The 23,150-nt window shown below is 41.6% G+C and overlaps 2 protein-coding genes and 1 long non-coding RNA gene across 6 annotated transcripts in view; 1 reads left to right on the forward strand and 2 right to left on the reverse strand.

Moving 5' to 3' along the window:
* Window positions 1–6,329, reverse strand: part of lmo4a (LIM domain only 4a) — a 12,949-nt gene extending 6,620 nt beyond the window's left edge. For 2 of the 3 annotated variants that reach the window (XM_060049938.1, XM_060049936.1), the window contains exon 1: window positions 6,066–6,327. The gene's annotated coding sequence lies outside the window, so the exon portion shown is untranslated. Of the gene's footprint in view, window positions 1–6,065 lie in introns of all 3 variants that reach the window. The other variant, XM_060049937.1, reaches the window with a different exon arrangement.
* A 906-nt stretch (window positions 6,330–7,235) lies between these two features.
* LOC132455888 (uncharacterized) lies at window positions 7,236–9,319 on the reverse strand. The gene is made up of 2 exons (XR_009525342.1): window positions 9,181–9,319; window positions 7,236–9,024 (listed from the first exon to the last, which is right to left on the reverse strand). It is a non-coding gene; the product is annotated as an uncharacterized LOC132455888 (long non-coding RNA).
* lrsam1 (leucine rich repeat and sterile alpha motif containing 1) lies at window positions 8,613–23,063 on the forward strand. 2 transcript variants are annotated; one of them, XM_060049940.1, is made up of 25 exons: window positions 8,613–8,774; window positions 9,269–9,455; window positions 9,699–9,755; window positions 11,070–11,114; window positions 11,301–11,378; window positions 12,011–12,079; window positions 12,173–12,257; window positions 12,338–12,459; window positions 12,593–12,683; window positions 13,590–13,699; window positions 13,963–13,992; window positions 14,364–14,486; window positions 14,845–14,984; window positions 15,190–15,234; window positions 15,374–15,444; window positions 15,774–15,873; window positions 17,020–17,107; window positions 17,721–17,795; window positions 18,289–18,369; window positions 18,907–19,002; window positions 19,186–19,284; window positions 20,127–20,258; window positions 20,378–20,453; window positions 21,190–21,395; window positions 21,900–23,063. In XM_060049940.1, exons 2-25 carry the CDS (start codon window positions 9,384–9,386, stop codon window positions 22,020–22,022), a joined length of 2,214 nt encoding a protein of 737 aa, XP_059905923.1. In that variant the 5' UTR covers window positions 8,613–8,774; window positions 9,269–9,383; the 3' UTR covers window positions 22,023–23,063. The 2 variants fall into 2 exon arrangements, with proteins under 2 accessions (XP_059905923.1, XP_059905924.1); XM_060049941.1 differs by lacking the exons at window positions 8,613–8,774; window positions 9,269–9,455; window positions 9,699–9,755; ... (4 more) ...; window positions 12,338–12,459; window positions 12,593–12,683 and having other exon boundaries at window positions 13,625–13,699; window positions 14,278–14,486.
* Window positions 23,064–23,150: the final 87 nt, after the last annotated feature.

Raw genomic sequence — 23,150 nt, forward strand, 5'->3', positions numbered from 1 at the left:
CAGGGGCTATTCGTTTGGATGGAAACGTTTATGGGAATTAACTGGACTAACCACCTACAAAAACAATTACGCGTACAAATTGTACCTTTGGTGAAAGTGGCAAAACAGAAAGCAGCTGTCCTGAAATCAAAACCAGTTCAAAGATTTTTTCCCCGGCCAACGGGACTCCCTTTGTAGAGCCGCCCGAGAGAAACATTGGGAAACATTCACCTTGATAATATGTTCCAAGGAGGTGTTCCTTGAGGTTGTCAACAAGCTCTCCCTTAATTAAAAGCTGTGGTCGCTCCATAATGAGATGGAGTGACTTTCAATGAACAGAAGAAAATGTTTCTTCACTGGTACGTCGTCATCACATTTTTCACCTATTCTCTTTGCAGTCGCACAGACAAATAAGAAATTGTGTTTACTTAGCACCACTTTCTCTATCGCTTTTGAATTGTTAAAAAAACCGATTTGAAAATAGTGTCACAGGGTTGCCTTGATGACTCATACATCCCCGGGTATTTTTTTACTCTCCGAAACCATTTGGGTTTTGGAGGCGAAAAAAGGCAACAAACCCACCATTTTAACAAAGGCGATACAGTGAAAAAGTGACATAGTGCAGAAAACAGCCCCCCCCCCCCTCTTCTAGAAACATCATTGTTCATATGTGGTAACATCAGGTCACTCAAAACAGTATAGGCGATTCCTCATTATTTCCATGACAAAACTAAAACAGGTCCCATGCACAGCTGGGAGCAATATAACTTTTGAATCACAAGGAGACGCATAGCAGGGTGTGCGAGGCCTCCGCTTGTGCACCACAAGCCTTTTCATCCCCGGCTATGATTTACTCTCCACGCCAACAACAACACTGAATAATTGCAGGGACAGATTTCATTTTCCGAATGAACAACGCCGATGTAATTTGTCCTCCAGAGCGTCTAATTTCAGCAAGGCTATGTTTGGCTTTATGAGAAATCTTCCCATGAGATTATTTGAGCATGCTGTAAGGCCTCCGCAGCTAAGCCTGATTCTCTCCCACCAACCCCCCCACCCACCACCACCAACACCACCACCCTCGGCAGCTGGACACCTGGCTCCAATTAGGGAGTAGGGAACACCGTATAAGATGGAGCACAGTGGCCGTGAACGGCTGATCTTTTTTTGGAATCGCTTGTTTAACGTTACTGCGTTAAACACGCAGCTGACTCGTCGGTGGAATCCATTTACGGTTCAGTAACTACGACAAATGATAAAAAAAAAGAAGAAGATTCCAATGAACTTGGGATGAGTTCCAGATCAACTCTGCCTAAAAGTGTAGATGCTTTCAAAGTAGGCTGGGGATATAAACCGGTCCGATCTCGGGTGCATTTTGAGTTTTTAATGTTTACGACATTTGAACGTTTAATAACACAATTTCTGATGAATGGCTGCTATTCTATTTTGAATTGCTGAAACAAATAAGGACTTTGGCCAGCACTTCTGCTCAACTCTTCTGGATGATAAGAACCGTCCTTGGTGCGACCGTGATCTCCCACCTGACTCTCTTTTCGTTTATGCGCGAGAAAGATAGTGATGAATTTGTTTTGAAAAGGTACAAAATAACCTTCATGGTAATGACGAATGGTGCAAGCGACCTAAAGTTTTGGTCGTAGAAGGACATATAAAAACAAATAAATGTTTTTTGCAGGTTTTAACACAACGTTTGAAAGTGTCGAGTCCTCACACTTGGATTGCATCCTAGGTATTCATTTTCACTAGTAAGAACGAGGACTACGTTTCGATCGGATTCAAATCTTCGTCACAATTGATCTTTATAATGTGATCTTAATGTTGACATTGTTGTTATTAGTGAATTAAAATACCTTGGGAGCGATATACAGTGGGCAGAACACTGAAGCCGTGTTGTTTAATTTTCTCCTTCTAAGATATAGCACCACCAGATGGCTCAATACAGTACAGAGAGGTTTGTTTCCAACAACCTTCACAAGGCGAGTGAGGAGCGGGTGGACCCTATCTGACAGGAAGAAACTGGACTCAGGAAGGGAAGGATGAGGAAACACACAAAGAGTGCATAGATTAATTACACACAGACATATTAGTTATCTCACACACACACACACACACACACACACACACACACACACACACACACACACACACACACACACACACACACACACACACACACACACACACACACACACACACACACACACACGTTGCATTCTTGTAACGATAAAAATGTCTACGTTCATCTCCTTTATGGTTCCTACAAAGTCCTATATTAGTGACATCTACCGCAATTCAAAGATTTCCTACCCAAATACCACATCTACATTTTGATGTCCAATGGCAGTGAGATAGTATGAATATGTGTATGTGTATGTGTATGTGTATGTGTATGTGTGTGTGTGTGTGTGTGTGTGTGTGTGGCAGTGAGATAGTATGAATGTCAAAGGGGTCATGGTTAAAGCCGAAAATGAAACACCATTAGGTATTACGAAAGGGGCCTCGTATATTTGTCCTCAACGTGAAGGGAAGGTGGTGCAGTATGAGAACTGTTGTCCCAATAGCCGCCGTCATGACATCACAACTAGGCCAGTTCTCTCCCTCTCTGTCCCTTGGGCTACTGCTTCGGCCAACAGTTCCCTCAGCCAAACATAGCTCTGCAGTGGCTCCCATTTGCAATATTGTACATTCTGATGTGGGACTTTAGGAAACAATGCAAAGCTTTTAGAAGCTTCTGTTACAGGGGTATCCTGTTGCCTTATTCGCCAATGCACCAGCCATCCGCAAGTGGTACAGATCGATTCAAAATCAGAAGCCATTTCTATCTATCCATGAGGTCAATACAGGAAACACAGAAGTCAATTGTGTCAAAGAGGCCAAGCATCTGTCCCGACACGGAGCTTCATAAAAAGATGCATTTAGCACATTAAGGCTTCTGTGCACTCTGAACAAAGCATTTCTTGTTCCTTTAGCGTTTAAACACAGGATGCCTTACATGACCCTCGCTCGCTCTCTCTCGCTCTGACTACTTCCATTTTTTTCATCATTTCCTGTCTTTACTGCCAGATTCCTAAGGCAGCGCAATCCCAGCATGAAATCAATTAAGGCTTGAATCCAGCAATATAAAAGGCCCCCCGACCTTATGAAATGCATTCATTTCTGGTTCATCTGGGCACTCCGCTACTGACTGAAAAGTCTATTTAATCCGTCAATTTGTCTCAGTATGACAGAAGTATACCTGTATCTAGAACTTACCTCATGCATTCATCTCCATCTGTGTCGGTTATTTTAGTTTACAGCCGTATGTGTGCAGCTATAAGCAATGATGGATAGTCTTTTTGCAAAATATATTTCTGCAGTATCATGGCGGGCTATCTCGCGCCGCAAGCCTGTGAAACAAGTTTAGCAGCTTCATGCCAGAACACATCACGGCATGTAAAGGAAAGGACAATGCAGGCCAAGTTCAACCAAAGAGGACTAAAGAGTCTTGTTACAAGATCAACACAGGGCTTTAGAGCCCCTGAAGAATTTGTGAAAATGACCCAGAGTGTTGAGTCCATCAGAAGTTTGGAAATCTTCAGTTCTGCTGCAGCCACTGATTCAACCATTTTATAGATTGAAACCAATGACGATAGAGTCAAATTCAGACCAAGAGCCAAATGTCAATTAGACTAACAGACAACGTTAGAATGCCCTCGATTACCTATCCCTTTCGGGCTTAAAGATGTAGAAACCTGGGATAGGGAATACATTGGACAACATGCTATTCCTTCGACATAAAAGGAAGGCAGAATATCAAAGAACAAAATATATGAAATCTGCTAATAATTGCAATTAACTATTCTAATTGCAATAACATTTACAATTATTTGTATCCATTTGTTCCCTCTTTACACAACCTTGTCTTTCTATAGTGAAGCTATTCTAATGCGTTTATAGCCTTCCTGCACAGGTCTAAGCATTGCTTGGATTTATTTGCATAAACAATTGTGTATTAAAATAGGATTTGGTCTATCCTGTTGAGTGACATATGTTTGTCAAGAATGTTCCTTTTTAAATAAATCATTTTGATAAATACATCAACAGATTGAATCGACCGTAATGTTTTACATAAAATGTTATCAAATTACAAAAAAAACATTCATTATGTACGGGAGAGGAGTTGTGGTTTCCCAGGGTCATTTAAGAAGATCATTTTTCAACTAAATTAATACAAATAATAACTTAATTCCATACACAGGTTGTTTTCTTTTTGTTAAGTTGTATTATTATTATTTCTCCTATAGCCACCACACAAAGTATTTGGGAGAGAAAAATGTACCCCCCCCATATGATTTCTGATTTAGTGTTTTCAAAACAATAAACTCTCTGCACACACTCACGCACGCACCCACGCGCGCGCACACACACACACACACACACACACACACACACACACACACACACACACACACACACACACACACACACACACACACACACACACACACACACACACACACACACACACACACACACACACACACAACTCAGAACAATGAAAAGACTATAGCTGGTCCCTGTGGTAGTTTTTGGTCTCTGTCAGATTTCCCCGGCTGGTTGGGTTTAGTGTTGTTCATTCTATCCTCATAAACAAGGCCTAACTGAGGTCAGCAACTACACGTGAAACAGCCAATGTCATCAAGCATATGGGAACCTACATAGCAATATTCCATACAAGCAAGCTATATACTGATATAGCGTAATACATATTATATAACCGAAGAGAGAAATCCTTTTTCCGTGTTTCCTCCTCCAAATTCCAACTTTTAGGTGTTCATGACGTGTGCAAGTCAATATTTGGCTGTTTTTATTATTGAACAGCCTCCTTGGAATCCCTTTAGGAGGCTAATTATATTTAAAATAGAGCAGTAGTGCACCATTTACCACCATTTACTTCAGTTAAATAAGTGCACATTGTAAATAATGTAATTTAGAAAGCTCAAACTATTGAATCTGTGTTTAACATTTCAGGAGGAACTGAGAGGCCTGAACTCGTCCATTGTTTTAGAGAGTGAAAGAAGAGATCATCAAGAAAAAAGCTCTTGTGACATGCATTGCACTGCATGTGTCCCTGCCTGGCATGAGACTTTGTTCTGAGCAGGATAGAAGTTAATGACGTGAAACAAAATATGGCATATCGCTGAACTCCAGTCAAACTGATAAATGAGCCTTGGTTTTAAGGTGACAGACTTACTATGGTTCATTTGCACAAAAATCGAATTCATACCCTGCAGGGTTGTGTTCTAAAACAGCAGACTGAACCGCAATTTGAATATTCATAATATGTGATCCATATGTTAAACTATGCTTTGAAAGGGTAGGCAATTGGAGAAAAGAAAACATTTGTTTTAAATATGTGATGCTATTGTACGATTATTACATAGACTAAGGGTCTGTAAGCATTTACTAATGTTAAATCTGAACTGATATTATCAGCAAGAGCTCAACTTTAACCGCGTTTATTCAATCAATTTAAGAAGACTATGAACTACTATAATACTTTACAGTTGCATTGTTTTACATTGTACCTAATGCTTAATATGAAATTACTTCTGGTCGTTTCTTACGTCCAGTCTGAGGGTGAAGATTTTAAAGGTAGACGTCCTAATGGAACAATCAGACACCAATTAAAAGACACAATTCGAGACTGGACAAATCGGATCCCACATTTTTCAAAGTAGTCCTCCAACGTTAAAAGTGAATTACAGGCCTTGGATGAAAAAAAAGTTAGCCTACTATTCCATCACTGGACGGTCGTTATGTCTCACTTAGTTGGTCCATCCAACAGAAATGGTTTCCAAGTGTTCGATTTGGACCCAAGTGCGGCCAAGATGAAACGCATGCGTTCTACTCACCGAAATATTGACGTTAATAAGCTTCTGTACAAACGTGCTGTGCTATTAAGGATCCGTCCGCTCTTTCGATCTAACATAAGACGCCCGTCAGTGCAGTTTGAAAAGTTGAAGCCCCCTATGATCTGAAGACATGCCGCAGTTCAGGAGGTTCACACCGAGCGAACGCTACGTTACCTGGCCGATTCGAAGAAGTTCGGGAGTATCTTCGTTCCTCCAAGTTTTTTCTCCGGATTCAAATGGACCTCGGCGCGAGTGTGGTCGTTTTGAGGCGCTACCGTCTTCTTGGTCCCATTCCGTAAACCCTAATGGTATTCAGTATGTAGTTTAGTTTAGGCCTACAAATGAATGGGAGCTAGTACATAGCGTTATGGGGAAAGTAAAGGCATCGCCAAGTCCCAGGCTCACACGGAATGCATATTTAAATGAGTCGATTGTGACGTAGAATACGGACCGCCCCCTTACGGCTGTGGTTTAATGGAAAAGTGGGCGTGGTACGTGTCAGAATGATGGATAGCTATGTTAGAAACATTTGCTTTGCCTAATGAATAGGTGTTTATGTAACCCTAGCACTGTTAAGCACTGTGAAGAAAATAATCAACTTCCTCAGCATGACAAATATTGTCCCTATTGTGGTTGAGCTAAGCTTTATTTGTCTTTAATAGTTTGGTCAATTGATTCATGTTAAACCAACAAAATGTATTGAGCTACTGTGGGTCCACTGTGTGCAGAATAAATCAGGCTGTTTAATTTGGCACACACTCAAGTGATGAATGTCATCGCTGCGCATCTTGCCTTGGGTCTGGAATAAAACGTCTTTCATTCCAATACAATGGCTCACAGTTCAGTTAAAAGTGTAACGGGTGACATGGTCTAACTTCTATGGAAGTTACACCATGTAATTATTTCCGAGATTATAACATATATATTCAGGATAAAACACGTTGTTCTTCAAGTAAGCCCAAGAGCTCGTGATCAAGTTTCTATGAGGTTATTGCAGGCAATATGAAATGTTTGATTGGAAATTCCTGCCAAAAACCCTTTTGCTGTTTATCAATACCAATCCACGGTTCTTTCACTGACAGAAAAACGTGGAGGTATTTGCTGCGAGGAAAATGGAACAGTTGTAGACTTGTCTTACTTACCAAGTCTTTTTTTATTCTTCCTGGAACAAACTGTGATTTATACAAGTAAGCTTAAGCAAATTTCCCATAAAACACCGTTATAAACAGGCTTTTCATTTATAGTCCTATGTCAAATTTTAGGTGTGGGGGTAAACATTAAGTAGGCTTTTGCTTTTACGCTAAAGGAAATTTCACAAGAGCAGAAAAATAATCACATCTGAGATCAGTGTCAACGGCTTTAATCAGGTGCTTATTTATAGTCTACCCCTGCTGGCTCTTGTGGTCTTCCAACTAAACCCGTATCCTGTTTGCTGGCTACGCATGGCTTGCAGAGGCGAGAACAACTAAAACCTAATTGTATTGTCTCGCAAGTGAGCTCTGGAGGTTAAAAAACGTGGGAGCTGGCTGGTATACCTTGCTATAACCAGCTAACAAAACTACTACTTTAAACACTACTTTAAATTATAATCAACTCGGTTGATGAAATATAATCGTTGGTTTATGAATTTTACAAAACTTTGGAAAGTGTGACATCTGCTGGACAAATTACTTCACAACGTCCACTGACAATATAGGCCTACGCATATGTTTGAAATGTGTAGCTTTGCAATCATGTTGCTTCTGCTTGATAATAAATTTCCATCCCTTAACTGAGGATTTCCAAGTTAAGACCATTCACATCATATTCATAATAATTTTTTTGGGAAAATGCAGGTCTAAAAATACTTTCAGGACAACTTTAATTCCAGTAGTGATCCAATTATTCCCAAATAATTTGTAATGTTACAAATGGCTAAGAGTTCGGTAAAATTTGTGCTTTAATACAATGATCAATATAATGTTATTTCTATAACGTATTTAACCAAATTATAATCTGAAAATTACAGTGAAGACATAGTGGACTTTCCTCTCCCCTTGTTCAAGTTACAAAGGTCAAAATGTCATGGGATGGACATGCGTTGGGACAACACTCTCTGATTCTAGAAACAACACATGTTTCCTGTGACACATGCAAATAATTTGGGAGTGCTTAACATGTTATAAACATATCCCATATTATACATTCGACTTGTTTAGACGTGTTTTATTTCATTCAAATCGGTAAAAAGTGTGAATGCTAGATTTATAGCTGATTTTGAGATGTGTATTAACTTTTTGTCATTTTCTTGATAAGACATTTGGTGATACATCCCGCATGGTTATTTGATGTTTTGAGATCACTTTAAAAACTACATGTTTCTATTTCCTGGTTTCCATCTTCACCACAAGGTCACTGGTTTAGATGCGCAATGGATTGTGGTTTATGAAGTTCTGTGGGGCAGAAATAGTGACTAAATCAATTTCCAAACTCTTGTTTAATTTAGTGTTTACTTTATGGGCAACTGAACAATTCATTTGGGTTTCCAGAATATCGTAATTGGTCGTCTTTTTTTTTTTTTTTTTATCTTTAGAGGGAACCGTATTGGTATTTATAAAAGTTAAACCATCTTGGTGGTTCATTAATGTATGAGGTTGAAATTATGATGTTTTGGTATTGGATTATAAATGGACAAATGAGTTAGGGTTTGAGGTTATTGGGTGGATCTGGAAGTCCGATGTCATCGAGGCTCATTAAGGTTGTGCTCCGCCCACTAGGCCAAGTTACATGTTTTCAGGGACAAGAAGAAGAAGGAGCTGATGTTTACCATTTTAACTTGGTTAAATCAACCGTTCATATTTTATTCTTTATTCAACTGAGTTCGCCAACACTAAGGTTTACACGGTGAGTAACAGCGTTTTAACGCCATACCCGTTACAGAGTTGCTCTTATTTGGCTGTTATATATGACTAGGCAAACTGAAATGAAGAGCTTTCGATCAATAACATTACTTTTAGCTCGTTTGTTGTTATCGTGAAGCCTGTAATCACAGCTGTCGTATCACCATTTTCTTGACAATCCAACGACACTTGGAAACTGTACATCAACACGGAGGGGAATGCTAGCGTTAGCATGGATGTGTAAATCACTAATCCTGAAAAGCCAGAAAAACATATCAACGTTAACTTGTTTCACATCAGGAGAAGCACTCTAACATAACTATTGAATGTCACTTCCGAATGGGTCTTATATTCACATATTAACATCCGTTAATATGCACGACTTTGGTACTATCTACATCTAGCCTCACCTTGAGCAATACGCATCTCGTTCCTGTGTTTTATTATGATGATGAATACTGTTATCGTTGTTCATCAGTATTCTTTGTCGATTCGTAGTATCCGAGAAGTGTCTCCAGCCAACTGAGAGAAGTCACTGGTGAAGCACTTGTGTTGAGGAGGGGCGGGAGGGGAGAAAGAAGACCGAGAAGAAGCAGAGGATATCTCTTCCATAATGCCGTTGTTTTTCAAAAAGAGGAAACCCAGTGACGAGTCCAAGAGACGTCTTGAGTATCAGCTGTGTCTGGTAAAAAACAACAATATTTATGTTTTTGTCTAGCCTCTGCACTGTAGTAGCCATAAACAAAGGTATGAGGTCATAAGCCCTACCCATGATGCTGCAAATGGGGTTGCATAATAATCATGTTATTATTCCCTAAATTACTTGTCTGTGTGTTTTATGTTTGTGTCTCAAATTAAAATAGAAAATTTCTCCTCCAAACTTCCCATTAATATTGTTTGGTTATAGCAAAAGGTTTATGTTTTGCAGTCCAAGGAGGCCGGTGCGGATGATATACTGGACATCTCAGGGTGTGAGCTTTCCGAGGTGGGTGGCAATGAGCTTATGATGCTGCATCTTAGTTGTCTACTCAAACCACCAACATAAATTAGTCTCTGAAATCAATCATATTATTTGTGTACCAGACCCTTTTGAATAATTTGTTTGTATTGAACTGCCATCGCGTTACAGCATTACGTAATGGAGGAAATTTGAGTCCTTATGTATTGTTGCAAAACAGTGATGCAGCAATAAAGCTGATATTCAGAGTTTGAATATTCAAGTTGATGGAATCTCACATGATAAAATGAAGACACACCACACTTTTTGAAATCCTGGGCACAGCTCTACCTTATTAAGTAATCTGTATGTTGCAAAATATTGCAATAATGTACTGTTGAATAGGAGTTCGGGACATACAACAACTCTAACTTGATGATTGACATAGCTATATACTCCAGTATGACTCATTCATTGTAAGATAGATAGATGGGGTCATTGTACGAGTCATTGTTTCATTTCAGAAACAATGACCATTACACCTTTTGTTACATGTATTGTTGTTCTTTTCTTAGAATGTGAATGATAATATTGTTTATTTGCCTTAAAGGACAATTACGGTGTTTTGAACATTGAGCCCCATTTCTGGTTTGTCTAGGATGAAATAGAGTGGTTAACACCGAATTTATTTATTATTTTGGTCCTGTCTCGAGTATTTGGCTAATTTCGAATTGCCCCTGCCTGCTTCACAATGGCTGGCTATGTGCGTTCAAAAACACCCCTTAACGTTCTTTTTCTGAAATGGGAAATTCATCGAGTGGTTAGTCGTGTTCTTTTATGTTCCTAATCAAGGATCGTGATGAAATACAGTTTCTGTCGTGTTTTATTTGGCATTTTGTAAATTAAATGGAAACCGGATCGGAACCGAAACCAGTTTCCGGTTCATTTACAAAAGCAGGCAGGGGCGATTCGAAGTTAGCCAAATACTCGAGACAGGACCAATATTAAAAATTTGGAAGTTAACCACTCTATTTCATCCTAGGCAAACCAGAAAGGGGGCTCAATGTTCAAAATACCGGAATTGTCCTTTTAAGTCATGTGATATTTGTGTGTTCGAGTATCTAGATTGACATTATGATTGTGGTCTAACAAAGTTGTCATTTGTTTTGATACATTTTTATTTGCTAGTCTACGCTAGACAATACAAAAAGCCATGAGTCTTGAGGAAAAGCGTTGAATTTACCAGATCAGAACATCCATCTGCAGTCCCAGTCCAAATTTACTTGGCTGACCGGGCAATTTCATTTGTTACCCGGCAGTCAACATCATGCCGATTTGTATTCTGTTTTGTATTCTGCACAGGTCCCATCCTGTGTCTTTTCCATCAGCAAAGTGCTGCAGAAAAAGGTAGGTTAATGCCTTAGCATTGGAGGAAAGCAGCTAGAAACATAGACACTAGAATAGAATGCGGTCCGTCCCCCTCTAAACCGTGATGCTATGGCTTATGGACAGTGATGGTCAATGGCTGGTGACTGCTATCCCTTTGACAGGGTCCGATCAGAACAATAAGCCTTCATTTCTCTGCTCATCTAGGTCCTCATTCTTCACGGTAATGAGCTGAAGACTTTCCTGCCAAAGGGATCTGACATCTGCAGTCTTATGACGCTAAAGGTATGGAAACCACAGCAAGACTTAATGATGAGATGCCAGTTGTTTCTAAAGTCGTTTGTGTGCGTGGGCTGTAACACAACCAGCAAAACTGTTTGTCAGTGGTATTTGCTTGCTTGTACATCTGAGCTCAAACTATTCCATAACCTATTTATGAAATATTTAGAATATTCTTAGAACTCTGTAAATATCGTGATTCTGTAAATATTATGATGCTATAAATTATTTTGTTGGCCGATTTTACGGGTCTGCCATTTTATTTGATTAAAGTAGCGAAACGGAACCGAACCTAGTTGATTCAAATATCTATCAGGGAGTACGGTATAGAGCCCTCTGTAGGAAGGTACCATTATTTAGCTTTGAATAAGATAACATAGATGTTAGTGGCTTACTTTGATTTCTGAATCAACCTGACGATACAAGTATTGCGGAAGGAAATAATCGGATTCTCTACTGTCTGGTAGGCCAAAGTATTGAAGCAAATAGAAAAGGAAGTAAATTGACCAATCTGGTTGGTACACACATAACATCCCTCCTAGCATCTCAACACCTAGGTCCCATCCTATTGGGTTCTTATCTTGTGTTGTGTTTCCTTAATGTTCATTCTTTCCTAAACTTGCAAATGTCCACCCCAGGTGCTGGATCTGCATGAGAACAAGCTCACCTCACTTCCAGACGATATCGGAAAGCTCAGATCCCTTCAGGTACAACCACTGTCTATATTGCGCTTCATACTCAAATGGATCAAATCATGACAGCAAAAAATAATTTGGCTGCTTATTTGTTTTTCCATTTAGGTTTTAAATGTGGAGAAAAACCAGATTAAAACTCTTCCCGAATCCATCGGAGATCTACAACATCTACAGACGCTCAATGTCAAAGGTAAGCGTGTGCTTGGTGTCCACCTAATTGCCACTGATTGATCCAGCTATATGAAACTTAAATAAAGTGTCTTTTGACAGGTAACTGTCTCAAAGAACTGCCAGAATCAGTCGGATCCATGAGGAGCTTACGAACCCTGGACATAAGTGACAATGAAATTCGTCAGCTCCCTAAAAACCTGGGCAAAATTAAAACACTTGAGGTATGTGTGTGAACGAATGAACAATGCAAGGTTGGAAACACGACTGCTCTCTGCATCATCCCTTGGTGTCTGTGATTATGTCATGTTTGCGATGGCTCACTATTGGAACTGTGTTTTTGTGTGTTTTGGACAGAGCTTAACGCTTGACGCTACCATGATGTCGTATCCTCCGGCGTCTGTGTGTACTGGTGGTACGGAGACGGTGCAGCAATTCCTCTGCGACGGTGAGAGACCCATTTTACATTTACATTTAGCAGACGCCTTTATCCAAAGTGAACGGTTCATACACATATTCACACACCGAGGGCGGAGTCAGTTCGTGAGCAGTTAGGGTCAAGTATGTTGCTCAGTGAGACTCAGCTAAGAGGTGCCGGGAGACGAAATAGCAACCTTCCGGTTACAAGTCAACAAGCTCTTCCTCCTGAGCTTAGCTGACCCCATGCGTTGGTAAATAAGCCTACACATTGACATATCTACAGCCATATAGGCATAGATATATCTCACGATATACAGACGTAGATATATCTACAGGCATATCTTCAGCTATAAAAACATTCACATGTGTACAGCTCTATAAACGTTCACATATCTGCAGCATAAATGCATTGACATATCTGAACTTAATCATCAGCACATGGACCTCCTTTATTATTTTATGCTTGCCCAAAAACGGATTGGTCACCCTTAAACCAATCGCAGCAGGGGGGGTTTCACATGATGTCAGGCCCATTCCAGGTCACAATCTCTGTACTTTTTCAACCACAGCAAGGAGAATAACAGAAACAACTGGCTGTTTGGTAACTCAGCCATAACTCATATTCTTGTGGTGTAAACCATATGTGGTGTGTAGTCAATAGTAATGCTTGCTCTTCAGAGATATATGTGCTGAATGTCATTATTTCCTGAATCGAGTAACTAGCAGAACTAAATAATGTCCTCTTTTTTTTATTCTATCACTGGCACCACTCTTCTGTTGAGTACTTGTTGTCATGGCGACTTCAGTAGGCTTCTGCACAAGCACTTTGAATACAAATCGGAATCTCTGCTGCCGTGTGGAAGACAAGCTATAATAAACCCAGTATGCTCATTTTAATGTGAACAGGTCTGCGTTTATTCCTGTGATTGTGTAGAACTGGGGGAGGAATACTGCCCTCCGTCACAGTACCTGTTGCCGGTGTTGGAGAACGACTGCTGCAAGTCTAACGAGGATGCAGTCGACAGCACCGAATTGGTCTGGCAGGTGAGCAAGACTGAGACTGCCACTTTCAGCAGCTTAATATACGGCATACTGTCAGACATAGGGTCATTAAAACTGCATCACTAAACCCCTCGTCTTAGGAATGCAATGCAATGTTTATGTACATGAGAGGGTTCAAAAGTTTGTATTTTATCTGAGCTTGTGAAAAAAGTCAAACCATGGACTTTATGGAGTCTTTATGTGATTACAATTTTCTGTCGTGTTTGGATGAATAATTAACAATTTCTTTCCATTTGTTGATGCAGACTAAATTCAATGACTATGCGAAGAGAAAGGTATGTCACTTATTTTCTTTATTTTAATTTAAATATGTTTGTAGAATAAGTATCTGTGTATCTATGTTATAAAGACAAACCAAATCTTGTTAACTTAAAGCTACATGTATTTTGTATGACTGTTTGGATAAACCTTAGTAAACTGCCGAAGTATTCTCGAAAATATCTTCTGAGCGGCAAAAACAGTAGTTCAAACAAATGTATAAAACAACAACATGACACACTGAACCTACATACTGGATCTGCTGCCTTTATTTACTTACTGCTTTGGCGTTTGGCCGAGAGGCTCCAGAGACTCCATGCAGGGCTTCACTTCCATCCTTGGTGTGTGTCACCCATGTGTTGACACCTCTTCCCTGCGCCGCCACCAGGAGCAGAAGCAGCAGGAGAAGCTGGCCTTTGAGCGACAGCTGGACGAGCGGCAGAAGGAGCACACGCATCTCCTGTTCATGAACAACTCCCACAAAGAGGACGTGCTCAATTCAGTCAAACTGGTACCCCTACATTTGGGACTGCTCTTCAAGGATGCTTAGAGTTTACATTGTCAAAGTATTAACAACATGGATGGAAATGTTTAGGATAATGTGTGAACACAACTCAACAAAATACATACGATAGTTTCTTCGTTGTTTTTTTAGATATTTGAATGCAGAAATGTTACAACTTTTATAAAACAAGATGAAAATGTAAAACATAAGAAAATATGTCTATATTAACAATAAATTGGAAGCAAAATGAACTGTAGATGCAAAGGTAAACGCAAACATTAATCCCTAGTAGACCTAGGGGCATCATTGTTTGCTCCTCCTCCACGATGGGCCGTCATACCTTTTATGATGGGACATCCTGCAGGAGCGCGAGCGTCTGGACCAGGGCCTGTCCCAGCAGCAGAGGGCTCTGGAGGCCGACAGGGTACTGATCCTGGCCCGGGTGCGGAAGGCGGAGGAGGACGTCTCAAGCCGTGTGAGCAGCATGCTAATGGACAACACCAGGTACCTTCACACGAGACACCGTCAGTCATTTAGCACCGGGCGCTTTCACCCAAAGCGACCTACGATGAGACTGAAAACTCATCATAAGCAAGGATAAAATCGGAAAGTCAAACTCGTCTTCAACTGCTTTGAAGGAAAACACTGGCCAGGGAATGGTCTGTGCTTGAAGGCATAATATTATACGCATCTCCATTCATCCACACAGACAAAAGAAGAGTTCAGAGTTTCTTCAGGCATTGGAGGAAGAACGGTGAGACTGATATTTTGACAAATATTTAATTTAGAAACATGACCGTCGTTGTTTCGCTTAGCATGAGGGCGTCACAAGAAAAGTCTTAGAAATATTCGTTTTTTTTGATGAGACATGGATTTTGTATTTTCATAACAAGAATTCGTATGGAGCATCTGACTGCCATCACACAGGATGAAGCTAATTCTCTCAGGAAGAAAGAAGTGGCCAGTAAGTATCCTTGGACATTTAGAGGACTTGTCCATCCATTAAATTCCTTTATGAACGTCCAAGTCAAAGTCTTCATTGTTGACGGTTCCAAAACGTGTACACTGTACACGTTGTATAATTGATCATGTTGGTGACCTTGGGTGTCTTGAAAGGTGCCTCTAAATTAAATGTATTATTATTATTATTATTATTATGTTAAGAAAAAGAATGATTGAAAACGAAAGCAAACAACCCCATGAAAGGTGGCCCCACTTTGTAATTCTCTGTTCCTCTATTTAAAGGATTCGTTTCCCCCTGCCCAAACCTCATGCTTGTTTGTCTCCCTCTAGCGGCCATGCAGAAGATGCTACTAGACAGCTATTCCATGAACCACCTGCAGGCGTTGAGTGACCATCGCAGGAAGAATATGGTGTCAGAGGCCTACAGGAGGTAAGACTTTACTAGCTTAACAATCATGGTGAATCGGTATTTCGTCACTGCATCAATCCGTTTTTTTTCTGTATGAGCCGTTTTCAGAGACTGGGAGGGTTAACTTCTATCTAAACCAGGGATGGGCAAATTTCATGATAAAGAGGGCCACATTTTTCATCATAACCATCGGAGGGCCACATGACTGCACACTTCAACTAAACGTGAGCTGAGAGAAGCTACACAATTTTGAATTTGGTAGATATGATTTCCTGTATTCTGGTGCATTTTGGGGATGGCCACTACCTAAAAAATCATCCAGAATCATAACCTATGTACGGTATGTTAATTGAACCAACATACATTCATTTCATGTTTTCCATGCTCAAACAGCCACATGAATGGTCAGTATTTTTATCAGTGCAAAGGGCTCACATACATCATCATTCAATGAAGTCGAAAAACTGAAAAACAGGCCCAACATTAAGTGCAACAACTCAATGAACTCAAACCCAACAAGCAGTTGTAGTAGTTGTAGTGGCGACTTAAGTGGATATCTTTAATGACTGATATCGCTTCTAAGCAAACTAGACGCATGGGTTTGCCTTCGAATTCTATGAATTCTTCTCATCTTTCTTGACCGAGTTTTCTGTAACTCGATCAATTATTATTCTTTTTTTTTTATTTTATTTTTTATTTTTTTTAATTATGTGCGGGCCTGACTGAGTGAGGACGCGGGCCGCACGCATGCTGCCCGCGGGCCGCCAGTTGCCCATCCCTGATCTAAACCAATCACAAGGCAGGTATCCGCAAGGAATGGCCATTATTCTTTAGATTTCGAGCAGGTATTTCTGGAAGTGTTTTCAAAACGGCTCCAAGAGCAGAATCCGTAGAGTAAAGAAATACCCTCTAAGATAGATAAATGCGTCCGTTTCGTTACTTGAGTCGCCGTTTTGTTGTATATTCACGCCAAGCCGAGTGCCACCCAAGCAACAGGCACCAGAAACTGTGTCACAGAACATTTGAAAAAAGTGGGCGGGGATTCTGGGGCTGGAACCAGGCAAAGCCGTCAATCATTCCCCAAAATAATTCACGATTTCATCATTATTATTACTGTTTGATAAACTAAAGTACTTGTGTGTATGTGGGTACCCTCTTTTATTTCAGCATGGAGAATTTAGATAGGAGGTTTGATCAGGTGCTCTCTCTGCAATTGCTGGACAAGTCCAAAGCCATCAGCCAGATCCTTCAAGAGGTACGGATGTATAATTGTCCGTACAGAATGCTCGCTGCTTGTTTCTCCGTTTCAGAATGCTCGCTTTCTTTTTCCTATGAGTGAAATCAAATTCAAATTCGAAAGTGTACAATCTCTGTACATTATCTCATTCCATGGAATTCAAAAATATTTGAATTCCATGAAATTAAATAGTTAACGGAGATTTTACACTTTTTTGTTAAAAGTTGCAATTTAAACAACCATATATTTCCATATATACGTAATAACATAACTATATCCTGTCCTTTAAATTCACAGTTAGAATATCCTGTGCATGAGCCGCACTCATGCCAACTGCAATTGGCAATTGTTTAATCTCCTAGACTGGGGTTGTCCTTTCTCCGTTAACATAAGGAGCTAGATCCCTCTCTTGCTTTTTTTTTTTCTTGAAGTGTCTCTTATTGTCTTTTGTCATAGATATCATCTTAAATGCCCTATCCTTTAACTTACTTTATTATGACTTATTTATTAGGTCCCTGACAAGACTAGCCATCTTTTTGTTTTTATCAAGTCAAATTCCTGGTTTTTACTCTGTGGAAACTTGGCGAAACTGAATCAGATTCTGATTCTGCTTGCTGACTGTGTTCCCCAGGAGGAGATGCAGAAGGCAGCCTTCGAGGCCCTGCAGCTGCAGAAGGACAGTGTGCACGGCTATATCCGTAGTCAGGTCAGTGGCTCAACGGCCAGCTCACCTGACAGCCATTCAGAGAGACGGATGATGATACACGTCTCGATAGACTCTCCTCTGAATTTAGTATTTTTTTCCTCAGCTTTTGTTAACAAACTAAATGAACCCGCTCTTGGAGTACAATCGATATATATCTTGCTTGTTAAATTAAAACGTTTTTTGATACAAATATAAAAAAACGCAACAAAAACATAACATACTGCAACTATAAGGAATATTAATTAGGATTAATGGATGAAGCTTGATAAGAAATGTACCTTATCGATCGTGTTTCCTTGCAAAAACAGAAAGACGCTATCACCATCATCGCATTGGGACTTTTTAAATTTCTTGATTTGGTATTGAGGAGACTACTAATGCTTCTTTTTTTGCGGAGTCATTCCTAACGGTCCTCGGCTTGGCTTGCTGTTCGGCTTACCATCTCCCTGATTGCCCCGCCCCCCCCCTTGTGCTTATCCCCCGTTGTCTCCAGATCAAACTCATAGAGGGCGAGTTAATGCAACTCACTAATCTGGAGGTTAAGAGACGGAACCTGGACACTGAGAACCTGCAGGTGGGTACCCAAGGCCTTCCTCTTCTCTCTTCCCTCCTCGTCCTCCTACCACCATTTGGTTATTCATTCTCAGTCGCGGCGCAGCCTCATCTCTACATCGCCATCGCATCATGACCCACATTGGACATTTCACACAGAGGGATCACAGATGCGCTCAGATGAGTTGACATGGCGTTCGCTCACGTCATGATTTAGTCGGTATGTTAGAACAGCCTGACTGCAGTGTTGCAGATCAGATCATGAAAACTGAAATGCTGATGGGAACTCTGTATTATCCTCTTAAATAGCGCATGAGCATGTGAATCTCTTCGCCAATCTTTTCTTTCTGTATGTGTGTATGTGTCTGCGTGTGTGTGTGTGTGTGTGTGATTTTGTGTGTGTGTCCCTGTGTGTCTGTACATCAATGGGCCTGTGTGTGTGTGTGTGTGTGTGTGTGTGTGTGTGTGTGTGTGTGTGTGTGTGTGTGTGTGTGTGTGTGTGTGTGTGTGTGTGTGTGTGTGTGTGTGTGTGTGTGTGTGTGTGTGTGTGTGTGAGCAGGTGGTCCTGGGGGACCAGCGTACTGCTCTTAGCGACCTGCTCCAACAGCTGCTGAAGCAGAAGGACCAGAGAGAGCAGGAGCTGCGCCAAGTTCTGGTGAGGTCCCGCCCAAAAAAGCTGGAAAGCTCTCGAATAGACACCTGTTCAAAGCCACCATTATGGTGGCATGGAATGTGGGTGACATCATGTGAAACACTCCTATTATGCTGGCAGAGATGGATTTTTTGAGTGTGTGTGTGTGTGTGTGTGTGTGTGTGTGTGTCGTGTGTCGTGTCTCAGGTGGAGATGGAACTCAAGTCAGAGTCCAACCAGCAGAACTACTGGATGATCCAGTACCAGAGGCTGCTGGATGCTAAGCCACTGTCACTGCGCATGCAGGTACGGGGGAGCACAACCACACAACCCAAAGTCACAACATGAGCTAAGGCTGAGAGTAAAGGGGAGATGTGGGAGTTGAGAAGAAAGACGGAGCGGAAAACATAAGAAGGGAGCAAGATTTTGAACAAAACAGCCCGAAACAACGGCTGAGCACGGCTCTAGCCTTGGAGCTTTAGGGGAGGACAAGGATTTTTTTGGTTCTAGTACAATCTCAGTTGAGCAGGTTTGTTTTCTTGCTTCCATGGCAACAGCACAACTGTGTTTATGTGCCAATTTGTTGAATATCTGGCAGTTATAGTGTTAAAGGGGTATTATGGTATTATAGTGAATCATAACATACAGGCCAAAACAAAAACAAAAATACCCATCCGAAACTTTAATGTTTAAATGGGAACATGGCTGTAGCATTGTGGTCAGAGAAGCCAGCATTTTTAACATTCTCTGATCATGGTCATTTTATAATGTAGTACGGTAGAATGCGTACTGTACTGTACTATGATGTATGTGTTGCATTGTACCTTTTTTAAACCATCAGTATCCTTTTGAGATTATAATAATCTCTGATCACATATATTTATTTATTGAAAAAAAACAGGGCAGCCTCGTCAAAATGCTCGCATGGAGGCTCATATTGGGATTGGGCCCGTTGATGATTTAAATTGCTACACCTATGACCCGTTTGTAAACACACAAGTACATGTGAATATACAGTGGATGTTATATTGCCTCGATAAACTACAATGATATAACATTTGAGTATTGATACGAGACGGGAGATGTGGGACCAATCAATTGTAAGTATTTGTATGAATCGTCATCCCCTCTACTTCCTGTCTAAACAGGAAGCTGGCCTGGAGAAGGAGCTGGTGAACCTGCTGTGTAAGCTGTCTGCTCAGCACCACATGCCCACCCTGGCTCACCACAGAGTCACAACCAAGACCCTCCGCCACATGAGCGCGTCTGACCTCCGCAAGGTCAGTTCACTCCGGGTAACCATACACGTATGGTTACGTGTATGTTCGAGACTCTAGAGGATCATAGTTAATAGGCGGTGTGGCAGGCTTGATGACCGGTGGTGTTGTTTCCCCCTCAGCTCGGAGTCACTGAAGTCGGCGTCCAGAAAGCGCTGCTGGACTGGGCCAAGAAACACTCTCACGGTTCCCCTGCAGGTACGCTCCTGCCCTCTAGAGCCACGCGCTCCTCTCTGACCTTCACTTCGTCACTCGTTCACCACTTCATCAGTTCTACACCATCACACCCACACTCAGTGGGTTACAGAGAAACATGTGTCAATGATATCCAGGAAAGGGCCCAGCCTACTTCCCTGTAGGCAGGTATCCTCCAGGAAGTTGCACCAACCACCGATTACTCCTACGGTCGCCTTTAAGAACCTAGGGACGATCCCGGATGGCATCGTAATAGTTAAAGGTGACATATTATCCCACGAGGTGTGAGTGTGATTAGCCTTACAAGCAGTTTCGAAAATCGGCCTCATACGACATCACTAGTGGGCGTGTCCACCTAGATGTGTGCTGGATAGATGAGCTACGTTTACTTCAGTCCACTGGGTAGGCTGGTAGACTGATCTATCCAGCACAGATCTAGGTGGACACACCCACTAGTGATGTCATATGGGGCCAATTTTCGAAACGGCTTGTAAGGCTAATCACACTCACACCTCGTGGTATAATATGTCCCCCCTTTAATTCATTTGCAAAAATCGACTAGGACAAAGGGACGCTCGCCAAACTACTGATACACTGTAATGGGTTAATGACAGTTTAGCTAACTTTAAATCTGAGAGTCATTAGCTAATGACTATAATCCTAGAGTCGTTATCCGTGATTTGTCAGTGAATTGCCCTGGCTTGACTCCTGGTGTTTCCCTTGTTTCTCTGTGTGCCAGGAGCCTCTAAGGCCGTCTGTCAGCAGGAGGAGGAGGCGGGGGCGGAGGCCGTGACACCGTCCGCACCTCTTCCCTTCCCGGACTCCCCTCTCCGGAGCGAGGTGGCTGCCGCGTACCCTAGCCCCCCCCACACCCCCGTCACCCCGTCTGCCTCCGGCAGCATGGACCCGGGCAGCTCCGAGTGTGTGGTCTGCATGGAGAGGGGGGTAAGGACAACACTCTGTTAGAGTTCAGAGTGCTCTTCTATAGTTTAGAGTCACTCGTCGGTTGGACCACATTATTCACCTATGATGGTTCGCACTGTTTAACGCACTTAAGTACAGCCGAGCAGGAGTTTTCCACGGGAGAGCTAAGCCTTTGACTTAAGTGAGGAAAGGAAAGCACTCCACTAGGGCGGAGTAGTGGCGTTCCCTGGTGAGGTCCCAGCAGTCAGCGCCGCTAGACCCACTGGGACTCTGACTATGGATCGCGCTTTTCGCTACACTCCTTGCTTTATTACAGCCCGTGAACACCTACCAAATATACCTTATGCTCATCAAATTTGGTCGGGTTAAGAACGACTGTCAATTTGTAAACTTCCCTCCATAACCTGAGTACCGTGGCAGCCACATGGCCGTGTTAATGACACGCTAATCCCTCTGTGTGTTGTCGTCTTTCTTCTTCTCCTTCTCCTTCTCCACCTCCACCTCCACCTCCACCTCCTCCTCCAGTCTCAGGTCATCTTCCTGCCCTGCGGCCACGTGTGCTGCTGCCTGGTGTGCAACGACGCCCTGCTCAACTGCCCCCTGTGCCGCAGCAACATCGCCCAGCGCGTGCGCCTCTTCCAGGGCTAGGGACCCCCCCCCCCCCCCAGACCGGCTCGCCCCTCCCTCCACCCGTCACACACCGCATACAGCGGCCAGCGCATGTTAAAAGCAACCTGCTGCAGTAGTCACATGTACAGCGGACGTCGAAGGAAAAGGCTTTTTATGCAAATGTATTCCAATTGGTCGAGGCACTTTTATTATCACCGTAACTTTAGAGCTGGAGTCGATTTTTTTTTTATGTCGTTTTTTGTTGAAAATATTTATAAAGGTCTGGTGCTGTAAACCACATGCAGGAAATCAAACATGTTTTATGTTGACAAATGCTTTTGAAATGGTCGAAAGACATTTTAACATGCCCCAGGGGGTTCATGTCATGCAAGGTTTATCGGTTACTGTATTGTGTCTCGACGTGGCTGCATACAGGATCTGTGCCTTTTACTTGTAAATGTCTTGAGAAGAAAAATCTCAGCAAGTTCTAATATAATATCCAATATATCAATCACCTCATGTCTTAGAGTAGGATTGCTGTCTGTCCACCAGTCTTTGTCTTTAAGTGCACCACCAACCTTCTGCTCTACTATTACGACTGTCTCTCTCAGCTAAGTGCTATGATGTTATTCTGGCGCTCCGCCTGTATACCAAAGGCCCCTCAGCTCTAACTGACATCTGTCCATCATCGTCAATCAGAATGAGAGATTAACATATTCATAAGGATGGCTCTCCGTTTTCCACAGTCTGTTTTTGTGTGAAAATGTTTCAATATGTCTGAGATTCTCCTTGGTCTCCTATTCTTAGCGCTCTGTCTTCATGCAATTTCTTTTTTGATGAATGCCATGCATGCCATATGGACTAACACAGGATTTATATAACCATTTTATCTATAGTTATAGATAGCCTAATTATCTATAGTTCTAGATAACATGATGGTAAATACAGCTGGTGTATACCTTCATTCAAGTGCTCTTACTAAAATCTTATACCTAGCCTGTTTCAAGTCCTCAGATATCAATATATTGTCAAGAGTGTATAAAGTGTAAAATATCACAAATGTACGGTAAATTAATCAAAGTTGAGAGTTGTGTGTCTTTTTGTGTCAATTAGTTCACGATCTTTACATTTTAACAATATGCAACTATATGCATATACTATATGATT

The sequence above is a fragment of the Gadus macrocephalus genome, chromosome 4 (assembly GCF_031168955.1).
Source record: "Gadus macrocephalus chromosome 4, ASM3116895v1".
In the NCBI taxonomy this organism is placed as follows: Eukaryota; Metazoa; Chordata; class Actinopteri; order Gadiformes; family Gadidae; genus Gadus; species Gadus macrocephalus.

Bases quoted from the DNA above. Each gene is read 5' to 3' on its own strand.
- lrsam1 (XM_060049940.1), top strand. From the start codon at position 9,384: ATGCCGTTGTTTTTCAAAAAGAGGAAACCCAGTGACGAGTCCAAGAGA. The intron at 13,700-13,962 runs GTGAGCAAGACT...TTGTTGATGCAG, and splicing joins GCACCGAATTGGTCTGGCAG to ACTAAATTCAATGACTATGC. The intron at 17,108-17,720 runs GTACGGATGTAT...TGTGTTCCCCAG, and splicing joins TCAGCCAGATCCTTCAAGAG to GAGGAGATGCAGAAGGCAGC.